The sequence below is a fragment of the Anoplopoma fimbria genome, chromosome 17 (assembly GCF_027596085.1).
Source record: "Anoplopoma fimbria isolate UVic2021 breed Golden Eagle Sablefish chromosome 17, Afim_UVic_2022, whole genome shotgun sequence".
NCBI classification, from domain to species: domain Eukaryota; kingdom Metazoa; phylum Chordata; class Actinopteri; order Perciformes; family Anoplopomatidae; genus Anoplopoma; species Anoplopoma fimbria.
In genome coordinates this window covers 28,340,169-28,366,772 of record NC_072465.1, presented here as the reverse complement: position 1 = coordinate 28,366,772, position 26,604 = coordinate 28,340,169, and the positions used below count along the sequence as shown (strand labels likewise).

Genomic DNA, 26,604 nt, shown 5'->3' with positions numbered 1-26,604 from the left:
CGTTCTGTAAACTGCTCAGAAAACCCCCTTAAGGTCAATATACCTAGGAAGGCCATACATCCTCCGAATGCTCCAGGTCTGTAGTTTGTGTTTCTAAAAGTTCATGAGGCTGTTATTATTCTACAGGGCAAAACAGGTCATTCTATACAGTGATGTCCAGTTTAAAAAAAAATTGTCAGTGTGTAAAATTGCGACTATGGGGTTTAACATCATTACACATTAATACAATAGAGCTCATTGGATCCACAAGAGTCTCAACTTTCCGGTTAAATTTGCATTCCAACACTGTTTAGTTTAGAATTATTCAAATACACCAGTTTTAGGAGAAAAAAAAACTGCAAGATGTAGTTTTGGTATTTATGATCAATTCCATAATGACGGTTTAGGAACATTTGAGAAAAGAAAGTTTGATAAAAGAAGCACATTTCATCTTTTATCCTCAGTAGCTGTTAATTATCAATTTTCAAAGTTTTTCTTTCCACTTTGCTCTCATGTTGGCGTTGCTTTCAAAATAAGAGACAATTTGCTCCAAAAATGGACATTTCTTTCAGAGCAAACCGATAGAATGTGACATGGTTGTCAGGGACAGTGACAGACTCCGCCTCACCAACCACAGCAGACTCCGTCTCTGACCCTGAAAATGTCAGACTTTGGTCTCGCCGGTTGTCGATGCCGTGGTGATGTAACTCACCGGGATAACATGTCACAATTGTCTGACGCGCTTTCACGGTGTCGCTGAAATCTCTGACCCAGAAAATGTTCGACATTTCTCAGTAAACAACGAGTGCAGGAAACAAACTGCAGAGAGAGGAAGTCACCACCCCTCGCTGTCCAACACAGATATCTGGCTCTGCTCTTTATTCCTGTCAAACATTTCCTCTCAAAACAACATCTGCTGTGTTCCTCTTTTGACCAGCTGGGATAAATATATTATCCTAACAAAACAACACATTTTTAATAATTCAATATTGCCCGTGTACAACATTCAACTAGACACTTTAAAGGAAGCATCATGTCCCCTGGGGCCCCGTTTGTTTACATTATGTTTCCTTTAAAAGTATGCAGAGTTATCTATTAGCAGCTCCTGTTTGCAGTCGACCTATTGATATTTGGACATCTGGATAGACATCCGAGATAATGAAATCCTCGGAAAGATTAAGTCTCACTGAATGAGTCCAGCAGCGGGACGAGTGAAATAAAAAAATTAAAAAAAATTAGAATTAAAATTAAAATGATTATTTTTTAAATAAAATTAAAATTAAATAAATATGGCAATACTAATAACAACAATATTAATAAAGGTAATGATCAAATATTAATATAAATAATACTAATACTACCAAGCATAATAATTATGATAATCATCAAAATAATCAGAATAATAATGTCAATAATAAGGATAATAAAAATTATCTAAAATTAATTCTAAATATGATGATAAAAATAATGATGATAATCATCAACATAATAGTGCCAACAATAATTATAATATTAACAATAATAACAAATGGTTGTGCAGACCATTGCCTGCATTGAATTTAAAGGATGTCGATACAGATACTGATTAAAGCAATAACCGAATAACCAAACGATATCAGAGAAACCTGCGTGTCACTGTGCAGCCTGTAAATATAACAGCTCTTAATGTTTAAATAACGGTCGATCGGTTGGAATTCTCTTCAGTGGATCGGAAGCTTCTCCTCAGGACCCGGAGACAGACTCCGATCTGCTCCATAAAGTAGGCTAAGCCTCATCAGGGGTTCTTATAAATGAACATCAAACACCGCGTTCGCCCTTGAGGTTACATCCAGATGCAATTATTGTTGAATCCCCACTTTTTCAAATGTATGCTCGGCGTTCTGTTGCACTAATGCTCCTCTCCGAAGAGTAATTACAAGGACGTTCCTAATTTAGTTTTTCCTTCAAGCTGCGGGAAGATGCCGAAGGAATAATCTGCCCTTCAGTCAGCCCATTTAACGTCTATTCATTTGTTTTTTTTATGGAGAGAATAAACTGGTTGAGGAACTCGTGGAGAGTAAATGCATATAATCCATAACAGTTGTTAAAGTACGGTGAGTTAAGGGAGTCACTGGAATAGTCTGGTAACGTGTCCTCCTGCTGTTTAAGGTTATCACACGCATACGTCTTCATGGTCCTCTTCAGAATGTATCAGTGCGTGAAACAACAGCTGAGTTTTTCTGTTTGCATTCATATTTCATGGCCTCAAAAGAAAGACATCTTTAAATAGATGTTAGCGGCACAGCTGTCCCTCTCCAGCCCGCAGAGACCAGGACGGAAAAATCATGTCAGTCAAAGTACCTTGAGAGGCAGTTTTCATTTCTGCCCTAGTTTCTGCATCCACGCCGCCCGACTGATGCGTTCAAGCTCCTCTCACAGAAAGGGAAATACAAAAAAAAAGAAGGCCTGCATTCGTGATGCAGCCGACGGATGATTTGTTTCTCCAGGAGAAGGTGTGTGATTCCACTGATTGATGTGTGACAGATGCTGAGCCGGTGAACATCTGACGTTCACGGCGGTGATTCCTGAACAGATACACGACAGGAACGTCTGCAGTTGCCAGGGGGAACACGGACAGATTGTAGTTTCAAAAAGAAATATGTGCAGAGTATATACAGAATAATATGTAGAATAAACAGTAAAGGCTGTAGATATATACACTATGAGCAGTAGGAACAGCAGCAGTTACAGTTAGCAGGTAAAAGTACAAAATATATATAGTGTAAGTACAAGAATGCTGAACAGTTGAGGTATGATATTGATACCGTTGATACACTAGATCTGTACATGTACAGTAGATCGTGGTATCTTCTCTTTCTCTTTCTTTTTCTCTCAAACTCCTCATCTTGTCTTTGCTTCCCAGAGCTGAACTGTGATTGACAGTTATTCCACTTTTGTCCGTCTCAGTGCAGAAAGTAAACACATGGAGGAGATGATGGCTCAGGGAATCTTGTTGTTGTACAATATCTTTGACCCAACGAGGTTAAGTTCTTTTCAGTCAGAAAAAAACTGACCTCAGTGTTGGATACGTCCATTGTTACACGTTGTTGTTGAGAGTTAGTGACAACTAGTTAGCAAACGAGCAGAAAAGCCACACTGTTAAACGTTAATACCCGGTAAAAGTAATAGAACCTTTAAGTTACTTCCATTTAAACCAGGTGGCAACATCCAGTTGTGCCTAATGAAGCCAATGCGGAAGTGTTTTTAACTTGCATTCTCTCTCCTGTCCATCAGGGGGCGACTCCTCTGGTTGTATAGAAGTCTATGAGAAAATGACTCTACTTCTCTCTTGATTTATTCCCTCAGTAAACATTGTAAACATGAGTTTATGGTCTCAATCTCTAGTTTCAAGTCTTCTTCAATACAGCATGATGTTCATTTAGTAAATGATGCTCCATTTAGAGTCAAACAGACCATAAAGCAGGATATATGCTTTAGGGCGGGACTACACAGTGATTGACAGGTCGCTGCCGCTACCAGAGCCGTATTCGGCGTCTCTATGTCACTCCTCCCCATTCCAAATATGGTAACTTGTGTTCACTGGTTGCAAAAAGTCAGGATGGCGATGGCCGTAATCCAAGATGGCGACAAAATCGTCGATCTTGAGGCTTCAAAACGACCGTCCACAAACCAGTTGGGGACGTCCCTATGACTACTTCCACTTCGTATATACAGTCTATGGTTTAAACCAATTCACTGTGAACACATTTGGAACATGGCGGTCTACTTGAGGTCACGTGACAGGGCTTTTGGAGGAGACGGCAGCTCTCTAACTTTCCTCCCAGAGTCCCAATCAGCCCGACTTACAGATCACATCACTGGGTGAATTATGAATTACAATCTCTCACTGTAACAGACACCTTTTCGTATGTTTTATTCTCCTGTCATCTTTTCTATGTTTCTCTTATTCATGTGTGCTTTTAACCTCCATGGCCATCACCTTACAAACCTCCTCTGACGTCCTCCTTTATGCTGACTTGGAGCTTCACACAGAGAAACCAATAGAGGTCAAGATCCTAATTTTAGCCTGCCAGAAATTATTTTAAAATGTACCCGTCAGTGACATCATGAGAGGGTGTCAAGGACATCTCAGCAGCATCGGTGATGGAAAGCGAGTGCGCCTGTCATTTAAAACCCAATACTTAGAGGGAGAATAGCGACATGATTAAGTACAGTTCTTAAGATAAAGTAATTTACGGAATTTCCTCTTCCGACTATTGTGAGGATCTGAATGATAGGCTGCAGGAGACAAAGCCGTCAGCAGAGAAAGAAACGGATTCTCACTCGATTTGCTAATGCTTTTTTTTTTCAAATAGTATTCATTCTTCGGGTTGAAGTGATTTGATTGGAAGGATTTGGATTTAAATTGTACATGACAGAGCAGGTTTGGAGTCTTTCATTATCAGGCCAGCTCTTCTAAACCTGCTACTTCCTCTTGTGTCACAACCCTCACATTACAAAATCATCATTCTACATGTAGAACTTTAAAATAGTCCCTCATTTGGTGTATTTATTTTCGTTGATTTATTCAATTTTGCTGCCTGAACTTGACAAAGTGTTTCCTACGTTATTATATTTACCCAAAATATGATCTTTTTATAGGTTGTATGAATCCATATTTGGATTAACCTGTTTGATTTCATGGAAAAACCCTGGAATTGGGGATTGAAAAGGTGGTATTGAACTAGTATCATAAGTCGTTTTAGTATTTCATTCTTGTTTCCCTGCTTTTTTTCAGTGTGTTTACTGTTGATGGTGTATTTTTAACACGGATACCCAAAGTGGCCATATTCAGCTTCTGTTTGCTGTTCTTTTTTTATTAAAACAATAACAAAATATCATAAAGGAAATAAAAGATGATATGTAAAGAGGATATAAATCAACACAGAATTACATTTTTTCTCATCCGGCTGCAACTTTCATAATGTATTTTTTAATGGTTTTATGCGGCACATTAATATATAATTTATGCTATTTTTTTTATTATTTTAATGCATTTTCCCTGTTTTTATAAGTCTGTTTATCGTCATAGTTACCGATAATCTCTTAATTGACTTACGTGGTGAGAGAACCTACACACCACCACCTACATTTCCGAGGCCCTTTGTGTGATGCGGGCGCAGGTTGTATGTCCCGCAGCTATTCCTGGTGATCCGGAGCTCCGTTTCTATTCACTCCTCCAGAATCTTCACGTCCTGCCAAACATTTTGTGGCCGTATGCAAAGATTAACCGCCGTCTTGGCGTGCTGTTTGCACAACGAATGACCAGAAAGAAAGCCAAAGGTGTTTCTTCAAAACAGTATGTTTTTACATCCACAGAAGGGGCATCCTTGAACCTGCATGCTTGTCGCCGGGGAGACCGCCTCTCGTCTCTGATGATGTTTACTCGTGTTATTTGTCTCTCTTGAAGAGGTGAACTCGTCTCTGAGAGCATGTTTTTACACAAAAACAATGCTTTCTTTGCAGAACAGATGAGAGGACTAACACCTCTTCGTTTGTCGTTTCTGTTCACACTCCAGTGCCGCTGTCACATTCGGCGCTAATGAATGAATATCTTTTTTTAAAGATGTCTCTGACCCGTCGTCCTCTTTTGTCTTTCAGGGTTCGATGCGTACTTCACGTCACGCACGCTGGAGAACAACAGGAGGAACGTGTGGTTCGCCGAGTACTGGGAGGAGAACTTCAACTGCAAGCTGATGAGCTCCTCCAAGAAGGACGAGAGCAGCAGGAAGTGCACAGGTGAGTCTCCGTGAACGGCGAGGAAACGTCACAGTCAGCGTGAGAGAAGGATTCCATCAAAGGGACCAATCCTCGGAAAATATGGGCATCACCCAGTGCTTTGAAGACTTTTTCATTCATAGCTAATATTCTCCTTAAAAGACCCTGAACATCAGTAAAAGATAAAACAATAAAGCACAAAGCTTTATATTGTTTTGCTATTATCATATAAAGCAACAATAACCAATTTTATCTTGATCTGCTATTCGCTAGATTGATTTAAATGTAAATGCAGGAAATTGTATTATTATTATTGCAGAACTCAAAGGTGCTGCTGTGGCTTGAAAAAAAATGTCAGAACGTCTTCAGCAGTATTCACACTGGAGATGATGAGAGGCTGCAATATGAAGGGTAAAAAAAATCTACCAAAACAAATATTGGATTGGATTTGATTGGCATATACTCAATGTTAGAAGACTCAGGGTATCCCCAGTTTCAATATAACAATAACAACTTTATTTATACCCAGGGAAATTACTGTGCAGCATTTGCAATACAAAGTGGGAGGAGTGCAGCAGTAAAAAAAATCTAAAATAACAAGATGCCCTTTCTAGCAATCTCAATGAAACAGAAAAATATAGTGTGTACCCGTCCTGTGTTTCCTAACCACTCTAAAATGTAATGGTTTCGTACTTAGCCCAATGCTCCAACCTTCCACCAAGTTTCAAGGAAATCAGGCCAGATGTTTCTCAGTTATCCTGCTGACAAAGCAAACTAACAAACCAAATAAAGCATTACCTTCTTGCTGGAAATGAAACAGGTGAATATATGCCAAAAATCCCAGTATGATGCTCGTCCCAGCGCGAGGATTTGGTTGTTTCATCTTCCAGCAGAGAACAAAACGAGCGATTCTCGAACATCCAACAGAGGGTGGTGAGGGGGAGGTCAGTTTGAGCGAACACCAGCAGCTGGAAACGATCCAGTGAACTGAGCTGGACAGAAGAAGACCGAGAGAAACAGACAGCGGCCGATATCAGAGCTCTAATGAACGCTATTCATCACATATCGACTTTCTGCATACGCTTGGTCTTTTCTCGTGCAGGTTGTCGGGGAAAAGCACAGCTGCTCTTTGAATGTTCGAACAGAAACTCATACGTCTCTGGTGTACAGTCGATAGTGCACCGCAATTAGTAACACAATATGGTAGCGTGGAGCGGACCTCGAACACTAATGAACCGGTTCTATTAAGAGTATTGATTGAAGCCACAAAAGAACATTAGAACGTGTCTTTTCATTGCATGTCTGTTACATTCAACCCTTCTCTTTATTCCATTGATAAATGATACGTATCTGATTCATATTTAAAGAACAGTCAAAAGGATCATTTGCAGCTCCTAATTTATCGTCACATTTCCCTGCAGCTCTTTGTTCCCCTTCCTCCGCCGTGACTCCCCCACCACCACACATTATAATTCCAACCACAGCGACGGCTGGGATCATTTGTGCCCCCTAGAACTAAACCTTCAATTACATAATGAACACGCCTCCTGCGCCATTTCAGAGTGATTGAGTCCCTCCGTGCCCTCGAAGCAGCAGGCGTTGTAGACAAGAGACTCCGGCAGACGGCTTTATTCTCTGAAACTACCCTAATGAGTCAGACAGGGAGAAATCCAACCCAACTCTCTGAGCATTAGAGCCGCTCAGATTAGGTCAGGGATGCTTTGTGTCAACACAAAGGAATGATCATTGTGTCCCCTCTACTTGGAAAGAAATGAGGAATTATAAAGATAATACTTTCACGTTGACATCATGTTATTTTCTAAAGCTTTTTTTTGGTGCAGAGGCCTTTGGAGGCGTAGTTAGACCCAGTGGTAGCTCACTGCTGCAGAGTGCACAGCTCTGCTTGTTCCAGACTGAGACACAAAACGAGTTTCCATCTCTGTCTCTTTTACGTCGTTTTGAGGGTCTCTGCGGACGTTTCGCATCACCGTGTCGTTGGTTTGTGGTTTTTTTGAGGTTGTTTAGTGTGTCTTTGTACGTTTTGCCTCTTTAGCTGTTTGGAGTTTCTTGGTGGTCGTTCTGTGTCTTTGTGGTCATTTTTCAGCTTTTAGGTCTGCAACCCTTAAGTTGTTTTGGATCTCTTTGTGATTGTTGTAGTGTTGTCTTTTGTAGATAGTTTGGGAGGCCTGTCATTGTTTGCGTATCTTTGTGGTCATTTTGTGTCTGTATCGTTTTGAGTCTCTCTGTATCGTTTTTGCAAACTCTTTGTGGCCGTTTTGTGGTAGTTTTGCATCTTTTTATAGATATTTTACATATCTGATGTTGTTTAGTGTGTCTCTGTGGTTGTTTGTGGTTGTTTTGTGTTTTTGTGGTCATTTTGAATCCCATTGGGTTGGTTTTGCATCCCTGTATAGTTTTGTGTGTCTTTCTAGTCATTTTGCATCTATTTATAGTTTCGTTATTATTTTGCGTCTGTGATTGTTTTACGTTTTGTGGCGGTTATGTGTGTTTCTGCATCCCTGTAGTTTAGCATCGTTTTGTGTAGTTTTTGAGTTTTGCATCCCAGTTATTTAATAACCTCATGGTAATTTTGTGTAGTCTGTTTTTCATTATTTTCATAGCTTTGTGGTCGTTTTTCCTCTCTTTTAAGTTGTGCAATTTTGCAATTAATTGTGGTCGTTTTGCATCCCTGTAGTAGCTTTATATATCTATGAAGTCGTTTTGTGTCTTTTTACGCTTGTTTTGCATCTCTCTGGGCTCATTCCTGCATCTCCTCAGTCATCTTGCTTGTCTTTGTGTTTGTGTTGTGTCTCATTAAGTGCGATTCTGCATTTGAAGCAGTACTCTAAAGTACCGCTGTTGTTTGAAAAACTGCTGCTCAACTGCATTTTTCATCCTGGAAATAAAGAGACCTACTTTTAATTGAGCTCTGTGACTTTCTGCCCGGGGCCCTCTGAGCCATCGGGTCCCTGGGTCTGAGCCATTGGGTCCCTGGGTCTGAGCCCTGTTAGCCTGTTCATCCAAGATTTTATAGCCTGCAAAGATGAAAGGTTTCAAAGAGGTGGCATCAAGTACCAGAGCAATAGTCATTTAAACGATGAATCAGTGCTGTTGTACATTATGACACCACATCCTGTTAGATATTTGCTCTCATTATTTGGCCTGGTTGTAGCTAGTTAGCTGTAACTGTGGTAGCTCGTTTTGGACGGACCAATCAGTGCTTTGGCATTCCTCAGCGTTCACTGACACACATGAATAAAACACGAGGCTGTGTGGCAGCACAGTGTCCCAGCGGCGAGCGCTGTCACCCCGCAGCAAGACGGTTCAAATCTCTGCCCTCACCATAACTGTGTGCAGACGGTAATGAATCAACACGCTCAGCCTCAGTACGAGTAGTGAGTCCTCACACACAGAAAAACAGTTTACTGTAACAGATATACAGTAAAGATGATGGGATGCATCTCTGTTATAGGGATCAAATGGTGAAAGGGCTAATAGTAACATTGTTTTTTTGCCGGGTGGTGGGGATTAGTTCACCATCTGCGTAGTCACCGTCTATTATTTAACTTAACATCAGCACTGTCTCCTGAATATAATGTTTTGAACAAAAAAAAAATCTCCAACGACAAATATATGTGGACTTATTTGTCAGCAGCAAATCTCATGAATTGCTAAACAGATATAAATGTTATTTTCTGGAAAGTCAGGCAGCGGGCAGATACTGAATCATACTTAGCAGACAGACAGCGACACAATGCCTGTTATTAAACTTAACAAAACCTGAATTCCAGTGTTTAACTTATGTAGATGATTATGGTTTTCAAAAGGCATTTTTATCAATGCAATGTTGAAGATTTGGTATTTAATTATATATATTATATATTATTATATATTCTTAGTAACTTGTAATCTCCTTCCAGCCTTGAGATCCCGAAAGATGCATGGATGACACATGAGGCTATAACATATAATGATACTATGTGCGTGACATAGATTGATACAACCATACATTTGGCACGATTGTATGAAGGGTATCATACACGATGACTTTGAGTCTTTTCAAGGCATTTACAGCACTGGTTGTATTCATTCAATCACACAATACATCATGGGCTGTTGCAGACACACCTGGTGGAGATTTGCACTCTATTGACTGCACCTTTCTATATGATTTGCTTTTTCACCAGAATATTGCATGATGGAACGGTTTGTAACACCAAATGCTCCAAAACAATATTTGATTCAAGTGACTGCGCCCTTTTGGTTGTCATAGTCTGATGGCCTCTTACAGCAGCTCCTGCTCACCTGTGAGCTTTTTCCTTTAAATTGTGTTTTTTTGTTACTTTATACTTGTTTTTTTTATTTTCATTTTTTACTTTTATCTTGTCTTTCTTCTACTATGTCTCTTGTGTGCACTTTACTCTATGCTGCTGTAAGCCTGCAAATTTCCCCGCTGCGGGACTAATAAAGGATTATCTTATCTTATCTTATCTTATCTTATCTTATCTTATCTTATCTTATCTTATAACTATGACAGGAGTCGGGTGATGTTATGAAGAGCAACAAAGTCCACAGAGGGAGAAGGTCGGGGTAAATGGACGGATCAGCTACTCCTGCTTCTGTCAAACAGTGAGCAACTGTTCTGAGCAACTTCTTCTCCCTGAAAACGCTTTCTGTTTTTCAGGGAGTGCAGTTAGTGACAGTGTGGGCTCCATGGTAACGCAGCTCTGAGACCTTTCTACAAGGCCTTTTAGCATTGATCAATCAAGCTCCTATTGCCGCTCGATGCAAATACCACATTCCACCTTACCCAACCCCTTTTGTGGAATAGATACCGGATACTACTGTTCACTTATGTTGGCCTAGAATAAATTGTTGACCTACAAATAAAAAAAGAAACATCATGTTCAATACTACTAACTGACCTGTCAATGCTTGCTTCTGTTCCCCTTAAATAAGTTGTTAACCTCCAAACATAAAAAAATATATATATACAATCATTAAATTACTATTTATTTGGGTCTGTACCTTTTAGTGGATTTTATTGACAGTGTGATTTAGTTTCACACCACAACCAAACTGGGAAAACAAGCAGTAAGCGTCATTTTTCAGAGGCCGGGTCGTTATCATGCATCAGCGGTGACAGACCGGGACCAGGTCTGGGATTTGACTCGGTGCAGAGCCATGCATTATGGGAGAATTTGTGACTGCAGGCTGAACTCTAGCTGGGAATCTGAGTGTGTGTAATGGACGCCCTACCTCTCCCCCAGTGCATGCTGGGATAAAACTCCTCCCTCTGCAACCCTGAAGAAGATGAATGGACGGAGAGGGCCGCATGCTTTTTTCTTTTTTTCAAGCGTTGTAGGAAATAAACATGACGGCCACAACGATGCTGTTTTATGTGTCGTGGTTGGTCTGTGGCCACACATCGGCGTCACGCCCATTATCTGAAGAAAGAACATTCCATCAGCTCTTATTGCCGTAATAAAGCTGCCACATGCCGCGACATTAGCATGCTGGCTTTGGGTTTGTTTTAGAGGAGGTGGCTATTTTACAATGAACCATTCGTCTCACTCTGTGGCTTTGTGCTGCTTGATTACCGCGGTGTTTATCCATTTGAAAACGAGGAAGTAATTATATTTGCCAATAAGATATTTTATACTTTATGATTGTGTTCAGTCGACTGTTGTGGATTCAGGACTTCAAATAGGAAATTATATAACTATACAGTATATGATTCCAATAATCCAGGGTGTGGTAATGTAAAATATGGCATACACAGCAACTTTTTACTTTAATCCCCCTATTTAGCATTTATAATCAATATACAGACAAGTAATAAATGGTTTATCACATACTTTAATGTAGCTGTAAGATGATATTGCTGGCGAAATCATGCAGGTGAACAGATGCAGAACCAGATGCAGAGGATCCACCGGAGGTTACAGGTGGAGAAGGCCGTAGTAGCCTGCAGCCAGTTGGGCGAGGACAGTTTACACACTGCAGTAGCTGAGGGCAGCAACAAGCTGCCAGGATAACATTGTGCTCGCGGTGCCTTTGTAGGCTGCAGCCAAGATAAAGTGATGCCAGTGGGGTCCGATGGCCGTCCTGGTTAGTGTGTGTGTGATAGAGAGTAGAGACAGATATGAGAGGGACTGAGAGACTCCTGTTTATGAGATAACATAAAGCTCTGGGTCCCTTCGCTGCAGGCGAGGAAACAGAGAGGGGTTAGAGCGGAGTCTAGTCGGGGCCTCCGGAGGCCTCCTAACCAGAGATAGCAAGACTCCGCTCAGCGTCTGCTCAGAGCTGCAGCCACATGGCAGCAGATACCCGGAGTAATTATTGGTGCTGTCAGTGCACGGAGCCCGCTGATCGCTGAGCTGAGAACAGCAGGCTCCCCTCGCACTTTAACTAAAGCAGCCTCTAACAATGTCACGGCACGTGGCGCCCACCGGTCAGTAGGAGTCGTTCTTTACAGCAGATGGCGTTAGCTGTTATTAAGGATAACAACGGAGCGCTGGGAGCGATGCGAGCCAGTTGTTAAACGGGTAAGAACATCTGCTTCTGGTGTTACAGCACATTGTATTCCTGAGCTGGATATTTATAGTACAACCTGGTTATTGTGTCTTCAGAACTGAGTTCTTAATTTTCTGGTTTGTTGGTCACCGCTATTAGTTTGATATTATTTGCATTCAGATCAGGCACCTTGACTATGCACCGTAGAATGATATTATCTGAAGGTGCACTCAGTAGAGTGAACATCTCTAACAGGTGTGTCTGCAACGAACACTGCTGTATTGTGTGATTTAATGAATACAACCCACAGTTGGCTTACTCCGTCTAGACACTAAGACGTTGTAAAAAGCATTTCATTCAAACTAAAAAAACAAGCAGTAATGTATGCAAGCAATGAGCTTGAAGTTGTTGTAAAAGACACGTCCTATTATCTTGGCAAAATAGAAAAATGAAACTCATCAACCTGTTAAACGGCTTGCAGCGGCTGTCGGAAAGACGATGTACTCAGCAATGTGTGTACTGGTGGTTCCGTTAGCTCTTAGCAGAACGCGTCCAATACAATAAAGGCTTTGCAAAATGCATTTCATTCAAACTAGCAGTGACGTATGCAAGCAATCTGCTGGAAGTCGTTGAGTAAGACACGTCGTACTATTTTGCCAAAATCAAAATTAGACTTAACAACTAGTCTGGCGGCGATGTACTCAGCAGTGTGTGTATTGGTAGTTGTATTGGCTTTTAACAAAACACAATAAAGGTGAGCAAACTGTTGGCGCCCACTCCGGATTGTGGATTTTTTTGTTGAGTTTTTTATTATCAGTGTCAATTTGCTGTTGGAGCAGCTGATAAATAACCCGACATGCCAGATGGTTCGTGTTCAGAGGACTACCTGAGATGTTGTCAACGGAAACTGTTTGGAAAAGGTTAGGCACTTTCACAAAAAGATTTGGCAGGTGATTGGATAATCGATCTTTCAATTCAAACTTATGCCGCCGTCCGTTGGGAGACAGTTTCATCTAGAAACCCCTCCGTGCCGTTCTCTGCTCATCCTACAATGAAGAAATACTCTCGAGTTCTGCTATGATCGATGCTATTGCAGCATCTACGCTAACTTCTTTGGGAACCGCCAATGTTGTTCTGAACGTCCAGTTGCATCGGTACGTCATCATCACCTCGCACACTTGTAGCTGCCAGTAGCTCCTCACTGATTGGTCCGTGTTCTGTCCTGCTGGAAACCAACGCACTACTTGAAGTCTGACGAGATGGACTTAAAGTGATTCCTGCTTGATCTCACAACATTGCGAAAAACCAGCTAGCTGGTAACAGCGTGAAACAGAAAATACTTCTGCAGTTAAAACTAGACCGAAAGTGTTTTAGATGATGTTTCTGTGCAGTTTTATTTATTTCTGCAGTACAACTTTCACCCCGATAACTTTTGCTTACTCTAAATTTAATCTAATTTGAAAGACTAGCGTACGCTCTGTTTGTTCGCTTATGAGCGGACATTAAAATAATGTGAGTTTGTTAACTCCAACTAAATGCATTTATTTGTTCTCATTTATAGTATTTAATATGTGTATCTCTTCAAAATGGCTGTTCTTTAAGATAATAGTTGACTCGAACCTTGCAAAGCAGATGTAGACCACAGGAGGATGCTGAGGATGAGTATAAATACTGTGTGGTTAAAAAAGGAGCACAATAATACCATTCAGTGCTGGAATGAGTCAGCTGGAGCTCCCTGTTGGAGCTGTGATTTGTGGCACTAACGGGCTCCTGGTGTCGTGCTATTAGCTGCCTGGCTAGCTCTGCTGCTCCCTCGGCCTGTAATGGGATTACTCAGTAGCGGTATTGATAGCATGTCTCCTTCTGCGTTTCACTCATCCTCAGCCAAACACATGCAAAGCAGATGTAGACCACAGGAGGATGCTGAGGATGAGTATACATACTGTGTGGTTAAAAAGGAGCACAATAATACCATTCAGTGCTGGAATGAGTCAGCTGCTGGTTTCACTCATCCTCAGCCAAACTGCCTCTTCCAATTTATTCCCTCTCATCATTTATGTATGAGACTGCACGCCAAAAGACAAATAATAATTTAGAGAAAAACACAACAAACAGCCTACACCGCTTCAGCTCTGCCTTTTTATTTTTATTTTTTTTTATTTTTTATTCATTTTGTTTGCTGCATCCTGTGCTCCTCCAGAGGCCATTTTCATTTCAACCTGTTTGATGGAGGGTGAAAATTTTTGAGTGATGTTGAATTGAATGTAAATGCAGGTTGTTGTTTTTTTTCACTGCCACATCCATTCCAGCCTCCTTCAATATTTTTCAGTCGACAATTCACTGTGAATCATCTAGGTTTATTCAGATAGAAAACAAAATGATGAAAATTAAAATCTGTTCCAGGAAGGTTATTTTTTGATGATTTCTGAATCTTTCTATCCATCTTACTCTCTGACTTCACTGTGCATGTGATGATTCCCTATGCTATCACTGTGGGCAGGTTAATATTGTCAATATTTCTATGCATAACATAAATAAAGTATTGCTACCTCTCTTGTTACTGTAACTGTAATCTTAAAATTAGAGCTTGGAATTAAAATAAAGACAGCTAACTATTCTTTGAATGTGGATTGTATCCTCACATCTTTGCATTCATTTATGAAATGATGTAATATAATTGTGATAGTACCTTTTAATCCAATACAACGTTTTTACAATTTTTAAGATAAAGTTACTCCTCATAATCCACTTGTTATATGCATGCAGTCTTTTAAATTAAAAACATCTGTCTTTTCAAAAATCAAACAAGTAAGGTTTAGGCAACAAAACAACTTTGTTTGGCTTAGGAAAATATTTTGAAATATTTGTATTTGGCTCCGCCTTCTTATTAGAAAACATCCCAAACGGTTTGAGATCTACCTTTGCAAAGTCACCATATACTTCTCTCTGCATGGGTTAAACAAACACAGGACTTTTGCCCAGGAGACCGTTGTTCGTGTCCTGTTTGAAAGTAAAAGTAACCATTGACATTTTGTCCCTTGAGTTCTTAGTCAGGTCGGTTGTTACGGTTGTTAGTCACGTTACCCCCGAGAGTCGCTGGTTCCAGACTTGTTTGTAACTTGCTATGTATGTGAGTTATTAGTCACGAGATTTGCTTGTGTCACATGACTTCTTAGTCACTTGGCGGTCAACAGACTCGTTAGTCATGTGACTCGTCATTAGTCACCTGAGTTGTTAGTCAGTTGTTTGTTAGTGTCATTAGTGGTCATTGACCCAATTGAGTGCCTAGTCATGTGTCAGTGGCGTTAGTCACATGACTTGTTTGTCGTTTGCTAGTTATGTGAGAAGTTAGTCACTCGCTAGTGAACCTAAGTCTTTAGTCAGTGGAGTTAACGTCAACTACACTCTTTTCTTAGACCAAACTAAGTGGTTTTGTGCCTACAGCTAACTTCCTGCGAAGATATAAGGTCATTTTGAAAAGATTAAAGAAAAGCGTATGTTGATCCGCCAAACTGAAGCTAGACGTACATAGAGTGTCAGAGTTTTGAGCTCAGGAGTGCCGACCATGCTACAGTATTTGACGCCTTGGGGTGACGATGTCTTTGCACAATCCTCTCTAAAAATGCAAAAACATCAGGATGCACCTTCCTAACACACAACACACAACCTGGTGAGTCTGTTGATGAGCACATCTAAAGCGCTCGTCACACCTGCTCCTGGAAAAAAAAAAGACGACGCTCTGAGCTGCAGTTCATCTGTTCCACTGTGTGTTTCTTCTTCCTCTGCATTCAAGTTTGACCTCATTCCATTCAAACCAGCCTTCACATGTATATCCACACAGGACGCTGCCATGTGTATCTCTGCTGCTCAGGGCGAACAGATCCCCCTCTCTCACACAGTTGTGTAACACATTGTTATAGGAGCTTGGAAACAGGAGTTATGCCATGATGCAGTAACGTTCCAGGGTTCTTAAGAATGTGTGGATCCTGGGGAACCTGGAACTTTGAGAGAGAGAGAGCGAGAGAGATAAGATAAGATAATCCTTTATTAGTCCCGCAGCGGGGAAATTTGCAAGAGAGAGAGAGAATGATGTACATGTGATACAGGTTTCTGCAGTCACACACTGTGCAGTCTGCTGAAACAGCATAGAGACAGAAGTAGAGTTTAGCAGAGGAGACAAAAAAAACTCAGATACATTGCTGGTTTGTTGCTTTTCAACTAACACTTTGAGCAAGGCACATTACATGATGATTGATGCAAAGTGTTTCCAGCGTCTCGTGGGATTTTTGTGCACTTCACTTTACAGGGAACGTTCAAATGAAAATATACTGAGGTTTTGACCGCATTCTGGTTGCTGGCGCTACAGCAAGAGAGCTTTTGTTGGATTGTGATGCCTTGAAAACAAAAGAAATACACTGTGCAAGTAAAATAACTTGCGTCATCACCAGCTGAGGAATGAATAGTGTCTGTGAATTGAGATTCATTTTGTATAATTGGAGCTTTCTCTGACCTTATGTAACAGACACAGATAGGGCCTGGAAGGAATCGACCCAAAAGATCATTTATTTTCAGCATTTATTTTTCTCCTGCAGAAGACAATATACAACATATGAATTGCCTTCTGGTCTTTCTTTCTCTGCACATCTGCTACCACACTAATGCAAACGACATTTATTATTTTCCTTAAAATGCAGCAAAAGCAGTGTGTACTAAGCTTAATATATGACATTACTGTGTGATATTACTAGTCGTTAGCTATTCAAATCGACAGAAAAACATTAAATCTAAATTATAACAACAGTTCTTCCTCAGACCCATGAAAAGTGATTTACAAGAGAAAAAATATCGTCACCGGGGTCCAAAGTAAAAACTAAAGAAACGTGGGGTAGAGTGACTAAACAGATTATACCATTAAATAAAAGAAAACACATACCTGCAGGGTAAAATAAACAACACATGATTTGCCTTCTGGTCCCTCTTTCTCCACACATCTGCTTCTAAATATGCAAGATAACAGGATTTACACATGGATGCCAGAATCTCTGCGGCACAAGGTTTTTATTTTTGAATATGACTTACCATTTTCACCCAATTATTATGTGACATTTAATATATATATATTTTTTTGATAACTTATATAGATAATAATGATAATAATACGTGTAATATGTATAATAATAATAATAACAATAATACGTATAATATGTAAAATTATATCTCAAGAATATGTGATGCAGATGGCGCATAAAAGGTTAAATGAAACAGTGAAAACACAAATTCTAACAGCCAAAACAACACAAAGCCGCTAAAGACCAGGGCTACGGAAGCCTAGGAGGTGCAGAAAAGGTGAAACGTCATTCCCGCAGGAAACATTAATGAAAAAATAACGCCAAATACATATAACTGATTAAGATAAAAAAAAAAACACACATAGTCAACAGGATTGTTAAATCGTAAACAAAATTCATGTAAAACAAATTGGAAATAAGAAATGATAAAGTGCATGTTTAACTCTTAGGTTCCGGGATGGAAAGTTCTAATAACTGTTCTGAATAACAAAAAATCTGTGCGGAAACATTTTGCAACACAACACAATAATATGGAGGCGAGTAAATACTGTGCTGTCGTGATTTACAGCGTTTGATCTGCCTACACATAACTGAAGGGGAAATAATGCAGTTTAAATATAATTTACCACCAACGCATGAGTGCGAACTGCAGTTTGCAGCACTGATGAACTAGAACGATTTGAACTGTCTGTCACAATTATTCATCAAACCAAAATTAATTCAATTTAAGCCTCTATTAGGTATTCTAATTTACACTAATTTGGTGATGTTTGGTAATGCTCACGTAGACTCAGAGTCTTGTTACTGGCGGAGTTTGCCGTTCATCCATTCGCTGTGTGAGGGTCTTCAGGTGAGGGTTTATTGTAGCATCGGTAGCGTTTAGCAGCATGTTAAGAGACAATTTGTTGACCTTATCTGTTGCAGCAGCAGACCTTCACATATTCTGGTCATTTAGATTCAGCTCATCTCTATGCAGCTTTGTGAAAACCTCTGAAGGAGAAGTTCTTAGTCCAGAACTTTTTGGCTCCATTTAGGAGTCGATGAGATCGGATTATTTTGTGTGTTTCACATGTTCATATGTCAGTAGGCATGTGTTGTCTTTAAAGGGTTCCGATATTGGTTTTGGAAGGATGGAAGTTGGCTATATCTCAATTATGACATTATTGACTCTGGACGTTCATCCCTGAGTAATATTTCATTTCTCGGAGGACTCAGAATATTCTGGAGGAAAATGCGTCTCCTTCTCTGTGTTTATGAGCAAGCAAAGGTTAAACTGGGATTTGTTTGTGTGGAGGACAAAGGGGGGGGGTAACATACATAATTCAGCTCATATGTGATTATTCAAGAAATATATTCAGAGATACAGTGAGATGCATAGCTGACAGTGTCAGTTAATGAGATCCCAGCTGAGGCCGAGGCTCTGAACAAAACAACATATTTGTCTGCATAATGATCTCTTCATTTTGTTTTGGTTAAAAACTAAACTTAAAGACTCATTCTTCTAAATGTGTCTTCAGCTTACATGAAACCAGTTCAGGAGACATGTGGTCTGTCTGTTGGGCATCATGAAGACATGGACAAACACGACAATCTAATATCAACACGTTAAGAGTTGTAGTCGTTGGAAGAGAACTGGATATCGGCTTCGACTTCTTCAGAGTCAACAGCATTCACGTTCAGTGTTGATGATCAAATCCACACCATGATGTAGCTTTGTGTTTCCTTTACAGATCAGCTTTGACGAAAAATCGTTTAAACGGGTTTAGTGATAGTGTTTTTGGAAGTTGTGATTTCAATCATATTTCACTTTTATCTACCCAAGATGTTCCATGTTGTCAGTATTGTGGTTCATTTTGTAAAAAAAACAGGATTAATGAAATCTTAAGAGGTGAAAATGAAACACTTATTTGTAAATAGAAACAAAAACAGGACCTTCACCCAGGAGACCGCTGTTCATGTCCTGTGTGAAACTAAAAGTCAACGTTGACACATTATGTCATGTGGTTGGTCACATGTCTCGTTTGTTTTGTTAGTTTCATGAGTCATGTGAATGACGTAAGTGGTTGTCGTTAACTGACTAGTCATGTGAGTCGTTAGCTTGTTAGTGAGGTGAGTAGCTAGTCACATGAGTCGTTAAATTGCTAGAAATGTCTGTCTTTAACTCGCTAGTCACATGAGTTGTTAACTAGCTAGTTGTGTGAGTCGTAAACTCACTTGTCACGTATCTCAATAACTTGCTAGTCCTCAGCCCTCAGCCACAGTATCTAAATATCCAGCCATGACATTGGAAGCTAACTCTAAGCTATGCTTCCTGTACTCCAACACAACAAACTCTGCCCGACTGGCACTTACGTTCCACGGTTACAAAAACATGTCACCTCATTAGATTTCAGAACGAGACTTTCTATGATGTTATGAAGTAAATTGACAGTAACAAATTGCCCTAACAAATAGGGTTATGTTGCAGCTTGTGAGCAGCTGCCGCCTGCAGCGCTCTCGATCAATACTGGACCAACCTCAAAAAAAATGTTGTTCCTGTTGACACAAAAGCATGGGAAAATAGGGACTGATGAAAAATACTGAAGTTACCCTTTAAGACCTTCAGTGTTCAGATTTGACATTCATAAAACTTCCATGAATGGAATAGGGGGGCAGCTGAGGGAGACCGAGCTTCTCAAGGACCTTTTGCTAAAAATGTGTTTTGAGATTTGTAAAATAAATATATAAATATATAAAAAGAGCCAGAGGGTCGAGGTTTAGGGTTTGAAGGGGTTTCTTGTGTGACAGAACTGTTGACACATGGAAGAAAATTTAAAAACTTAGAAAAAAACTAAGACGTCCCACTCTTTCCTGGCTGAGCTCACCTCGCTAAAACGATGTCTGCGTGAGTGCAGGAGGGAAGGCGTTACACATTGACTGTAAGTAGCTTTGGATAAAAGCGTCTGCTAAATGACTGTAATGTAATGTAATGTAATTGACCTTAAGCATCTCAAGAAGTTATTGGTTTTTTTTATCTATAATTATATTATATTATTAATATATATTTCTTCATTCTAACACACACAGTAGAGACTCATCTGGTTAGCTCCACACAGTCCAGTGTGTGACTGACTTTTTTACATTACAGTTGTGTAACAAGTTGATTAGTATTATATTATTATTTATAAAAAAATATATATATTATTATTTTTAGTGTCTTGTCATTATTATAATTTTACATATTATACATATTATTATTATTAATTGTATTTATATAAGTTATCAAAAAATATATATAAATTAAATGTCACATATTAATTGGGTGAAAATGGTAAATTATGTTGATAAATCAGCTTCCAAACACTCAAAGTAAAAAACAACAGGTTAAGTAATTGTTTGTGGAAACTGCTAATAATATATATTACTTTATAGCCAGTTGAAAGAAACCTGAATTGAACCCTTGTTGATGATAGAAAGCATGTGAATCCATGTGCGTGTGTTTGTAGTAGAGAAAGTGATGATGAGAAAGAAAGAGGAGGACGACACAATGGAAAGAGATTGTATGAGAGGAGGGAGGGAGCGATGAAGAGCATGAACGCAAATGACAACTTGGAAGAAAAAAACCATGCATGCATGATCATGATGAACTCCTCTGTTTGCTGGTATGCTGCTGCTGCTGCTGCTTTCCTGCACGCCACCGTGTCCGACTCAGAAACATGCAGCAGCTCGTTCCTTCGTCTTCCTCATTCTCTCGTTTTATTTTATAATATATTTATATAAAGAAGCATGAATTATTCTACAGGTACAGTGCTCTGATATATATGTCTCATAGGATTCCGCTGTAACTTTCCAATTTAAGTAATTAAGCAAAGTGCTGGTTCACCTATACAGACTCTGTTAAAAAACAAACTCCAGCTGGAAGTCTTTTCAGGGTTTTTATGACTCATTCCTGCAGCAGAGGAAACCGTCCTCTTTATAGTTTGGAATAACAAAATATGAAAGTCCTTCAGAGTCTTTTTCTCTTCTTTTTTTTTCAGAACCCAAAAACATTTTCAGGAAGCTGAGGCCTTTGCAGCTGCTCCCATTTAAAACTGCTTTAGTTATTTTGCTGCATAATGTTTCTTTTCCCCACCAGTCTCTTGAATCACCATGAAAACAATTACTAAGTAATTGTGCATCGCAGTGATATGCACAACGGATTTCTCCCAGCTACACTCCACCCCACTGTCTTTGTGATTGTCTGAATCTGATTGCATCTCTTCCTCTCCTCGTCTTCATCAGGAAACTTAATCATCGCAGAGGATTCTTTGTTTTTATATTTACTACGTATCTTTTGCAAAGATTATCACGGGCTCTATCGGGCGAGGAAACACCGCAGATATCGTCATGATGATGAAATATCAGCTTTATACTAAGATTTCTATTTCTTACTTTCATGCTACTGCTTTAGTATTAGAGGAGCCAAAACAGGATTACTTTGGTGCTTTAATCAGACGTTTTTATGCAGTGATAAGACCAGGCCATGAAATCGACAGACATTTTTTCAAAATGTGTCTTTTTTCCTTAATTCGGCTGTTGTTTCTCCCATTCTTTGGTTGATCCGGTCCAATAAAGCCTGCATTCAGTCTATCAGAATCAGCTTTATTTGCCAAGCATGCGTACGCATATAAGGAATTTGACTTTGTTTTTTCTGTCGCTCTCAGCGTACATACATAGAAATAGACAAATAAAAACAGAAAACAAGGACAGCAAAGTAGGAGAAGGGAGGCATAAACATTTAACTTATATATACAAGTATGAATATAAATATATATATATACAAAAGTACGTATATATCAACCTTTACACATTTGAATCACATGGGCATGTTCAGATTGCTCAAGGTAGAACAAACGCAAAATGTTTTTACTTAAATCAACTAATATTCAAGTTAGTTTTGGTGATAAAATGCACCGTTTGACCATTAAAACAACAGTCAAGAGGAACCAGAAACTGAAAGTGAACCTAAATAGAGATAGATAGAATTGAGGGGAGACCACCTATGCTCCTCAAAAAATTACTATTGCACATGATATGGTTATTATTGTTGTAAGTTTCCGATGTTTCAGCTGCCCCTCCTGCAGAAGGGGGAGGAGTTATACAGCGTGATGGCCACAAGTAGAAATGACTCCTGTGGCGTTCTGCGATTGAACCTCGGTGGTCTCTCGTCTACGGCTGAAGGTGCTCTGAAGTGACTTCAGTGTGGCGTTCAGGGTACTAAGTAGTTTCCTCAGCATCCTCCTCTCTGACACCTCCACCACAGAGGCCTCTAAGAGGTGTCAATTACTTTTATTTAATCAAAATATGTAATATTTGAATAACATATAACAGCGAGTGTCCCTCCGTCATATCAGCATGGACCACATGTCCAGCCGGTAAGTTAGTAAAAGGACAATTTCCTCACTTTTTATGATTCTCCTGACACAGCAGACATCATAATCCTGTTAGTCTAAATGAATGAAAGCTGCTGCTGTTTAGGGAGGAGGTAACTTTGGACACGCTCGTCTTTTCTGCTGAGACCAGCTGAGGTCTCACCACCACCAGCCAAGAGGACCCTCAAACATAAGAGCTTTAGTAGGAACCGCTACCGGCCGTTGTTTCAGGCTGCTCATGCTAAAATCAGCACTTTATATACAAAGAATACAATTTGATAAGATTTCAAAATAAAACACACTCTTAGATAAAAACCAGTGGTGCCCTCTCTTTATGACATGTGATACTTTACAATAAAATGTCTTTATATGATTTAGTATTTGAAACATTTTGTCTAGAGTGAACAGAAAAGCTGTTTAAGGTGTTTTTTCGAAGTCGAGTTCATATGCATGACAAAATGCAACAGTCTTCTCACTTTTAGCTGACTGATGCTATCAGCTGTAGCTCATTAACGTTAATGCTGCGAGTCAGCCATTCAACAAAAATGAAACGCTCGGCTGTTATCTCCAGAATGAGCTGAGTGTGCAACATTTACATTTTTAACCAGAGAACGCAGAGGAAAAACACCACTACATGGACTGTTTGGTAACTCTACTTGGTTAGTAACTGTGCAGATGAGGATATTAATTGGAAACTTATTTTTGAGGCCATGTTTCATGTAAAGACATTTCATGGATCTGGATTTTTGCTTGTTGTCCTTTTTAAAATGCAATCATTAGTAATGATGTTGAGGTTTGGACTGTTGGTGTGACTAAAACAATCATCGTGAAGGTATTCTGGGTAATTGTGACAGCATTTCTCACTATTTTCACAATTTTTTTTACAAACATAGGAACATGTTCAGCAGATTAATACACAATGAAAATAATAAGTTGTTAACCAACTAATCCTTCTCTTACATTAATGCGCGAGTAATAATAATCTAATGATATAATACATAAAGATGTAATAACAGTCAGAGGGGACTTTGAATACTTTAACATACATTTTTATAATTATACTTACATGACTTCACGTAAACATTTTTGTTGCAGGACTTATAACAGTATACAGTATTTTTTACAGAGTAGTATTAGTATTTTTTTAGTTAAATATCTAAATACTACCTCTACCTCTATTAGTAACTCTAAACATGCATATGGACGATATCCTTAGGTACAACTTACAGCTGGGGATGATGTGAATAAGAAGTTTTTGGTCATGAAGCAAAAGTTTTACAAAAGTTCTTGCGATTCATCCAGAGAGGAACATGGATGTCTTTGCAGAATTTCACATCAGTCCATTTAATGGTTTCCACTCATAGGAAAAAATAGAATATGTTTCAATGTGTATCTATGATCGTCACTTACATTTTCCACATTACATTACATTACATTACAGTCATTTAGCAGACGCTTTTATCCAAAGCGACTTACAGGAAGTGTATTCAACATAGGTATTCAAGAGAACTACTAGTCACCAGAAGTCATAAGTGCATCTCCTTTCTTAAACAAGCATCTAAAAGCATAAACCTGAATATTGAGTCTGGGGGTTCATCTTAGTCCCTCTCTTCTCTTTCTTTTTTATCTCAGGTCAGGAGCGCATCAGCATCGACTCCAAGTACGAGCAGGAGGGTAAGGTCCAGTTCGTGATCGACGCCGTGTACGCCATGGCCCACGCCCTCCACAACATGCAGAGGGACCTGTGTCCGGAGAACTCCGGCATCTGCCCCGAGATGGACCTGGCTGGAGGGAAGAAGCTGCTGAAGTACATCCGCAGCGTCAGCTTCAACGGTGAGCGAGTCGGACGGATGGTTCTGTCCTTCTGCACGCCGTAAAGTGCACGTGTAAATTCTCCAAGGCCGAGATACGCGAGGGAATCTTTGGTACGAGAGCAGCTTCGGGTGGAATCAATTCTAAATCTACCAAAGTAGCCAACTGACGCCGACCATAAAAACTCCTGGTTATAAAAGTGTCTCGTAAAAATTGCCTCCGTATCATGCTCTTAAGGGTTTTTAATCTTCCTTCATAACCATTCTCTCCGTCCTGCCGTATATGGCGTTGTTTTATTCCCTTTTATTAATGTATTGTTACCGTTTGGTCTCACAATGCAACTCGAGTCTTCTACTGAAAACCTGCATTGGTTTTAAGACAAACAGATCAAAGCTGCTCTCTCCTGAATGTCTTATTTGAAGCGCAGAAGAAGAATCCAAACTCCACCTGAGAGCAAGTTTAAAGATCCTCTAAATTAGAAATACACGCTCAAGTACTGTAGTTTAATTTAGTCTTACTTGTACATGTACTTCTACTAAGTATAGTACAGTCTACAGCATTCTGTTATCTGTAAGCTAATGTTACAAAGTTAAGTCAACGAATAAATTATAGATCGAATAACCCGTCTGAAGCTCCAACTTCACCAGCTGCCATCACATAAGTGATATACACATTTATCTATCCGTGATTATAATCCAATATTTACCTGTAGATTTTGATGCTTTTACTTTTTTAGTGCAGGACTTTGTAACAGAGTATTTTTCTACGCTGTGGTATTGCTACATCTACTTTTACTTTTTTTAAGAACTAGGTCTGAAATACTGGAAAAACATGAATCAATTATTCTGCTGTGTATTTACAGTCAAATGCAACTGGAAACCAACATGTTTCCTTAAAACCCCAGGCTTATTGATCCTGTTTAACACTGACACACGTTGTGGGTCTTGTAAGGACCAAGACAGATATCTGATCTCAAAAGAAGCTCCGTGTAAACACGTCCTAGAAAACATTCAAGATAGATTGAAATTGGTTTAAGCCGTGTTATTCATGTAGAAAAGGTGTATTCCGTCTCTCCAGGACACATTGTGTGTCCGTGCTCCTCATGACTCGGTCTCTCTGTCTCATTAAAGCAGCTCCAGTGATTTCAACACATACGACATGAAGGAACTGCTGTAGCATTTTCTCTGAATATGGGTCACAATTATGCTTGAAGCAGCGGGCGTCATGTGAGATGCTGTGTGCGCTGCAACACACCTCACATGTTTAGTGTGTGGTGCAGTGGACGGTACAGACTGTTAACAGTAACCCAGTTTCCAGGGAAGATGTTGTCATTGTAGTTTTCTACAAACCAAAACGTTTTTATATCAGCTTTGTATCACGACACAAGGTCAGCGTTGTGAAATGATTGGTTAGTTTAAGATAACCAAACACTGTAACAACCAGGACAACATTACTACGTACACAAAAGCCTTAGCGCACTTTCTTAAAAATGTATTAAAACGTTACTTCAAACAACGTTACTTAAAACATTACTTCAAAAACAACATTACGTAAAACAATGTTACGAAAAACAACGTTACGAAAAACAACGTTACGAAAAACAACGTTACGAAAAACAACGTTAAAAACAACGTTACGAAAAACAACGTTACGAAAAACAACGTTACGAAAAACAACGTTATATAAAATAACATTATATAAAACGTTACTTAAAACAATGTCACATGAAAAGCGTCAGGTCAGTGTTACTTTAAATAAAGTTTATTTTAACAAAGTAACTTTAAACAAAGTCACTTTTAACGATGTTACTTTAATCAACATAACTTTAAAAAAGTTACTTAATCAAAGATACTTTTAACAACGTTACTTAAAACAATGTTTCTTTAACCAAACTTAAAACGTTACTTTAAAGCAGGTTACATAATACAACGTTACTTAAAACGTTACTTTAAAGCAGGTTACATAATACAACGTTACTTAAAACGTTACTCAAAAAAACGTTACGTAAAACAGTCCTTCGTTTCTTTGTTTAGTTCCTAACCTCGTGAAATGGAGAACATAATATGTATTAAATGTGTAAT

General features: G+C 39.3%; 1 protein-coding gene across 1 annotated transcript in view; it reads left to right on the top strand.

The window, feature by feature from the left end:
- The window catches only part of LOC129105177 (metabotropic glutamate receptor 7), a 235,651-nt gene that overhangs the window by 137,523 nt on the left and 71,524 nt on the right, over window positions 1-26,604 (top strand). The window contains exons 5-6 of the mRNA XM_054616064.1: window positions 5,620-5,757; window positions 24,344-24,544. Coding sequence (XP_054472039.1) covers window positions 5,620-5,757; window positions 24,344-24,544 — 339 coding nt within the window. The remainder of the gene's footprint in view (window positions 1-5,619; window positions 5,758-24,343; window positions 24,545-26,604) is intronic.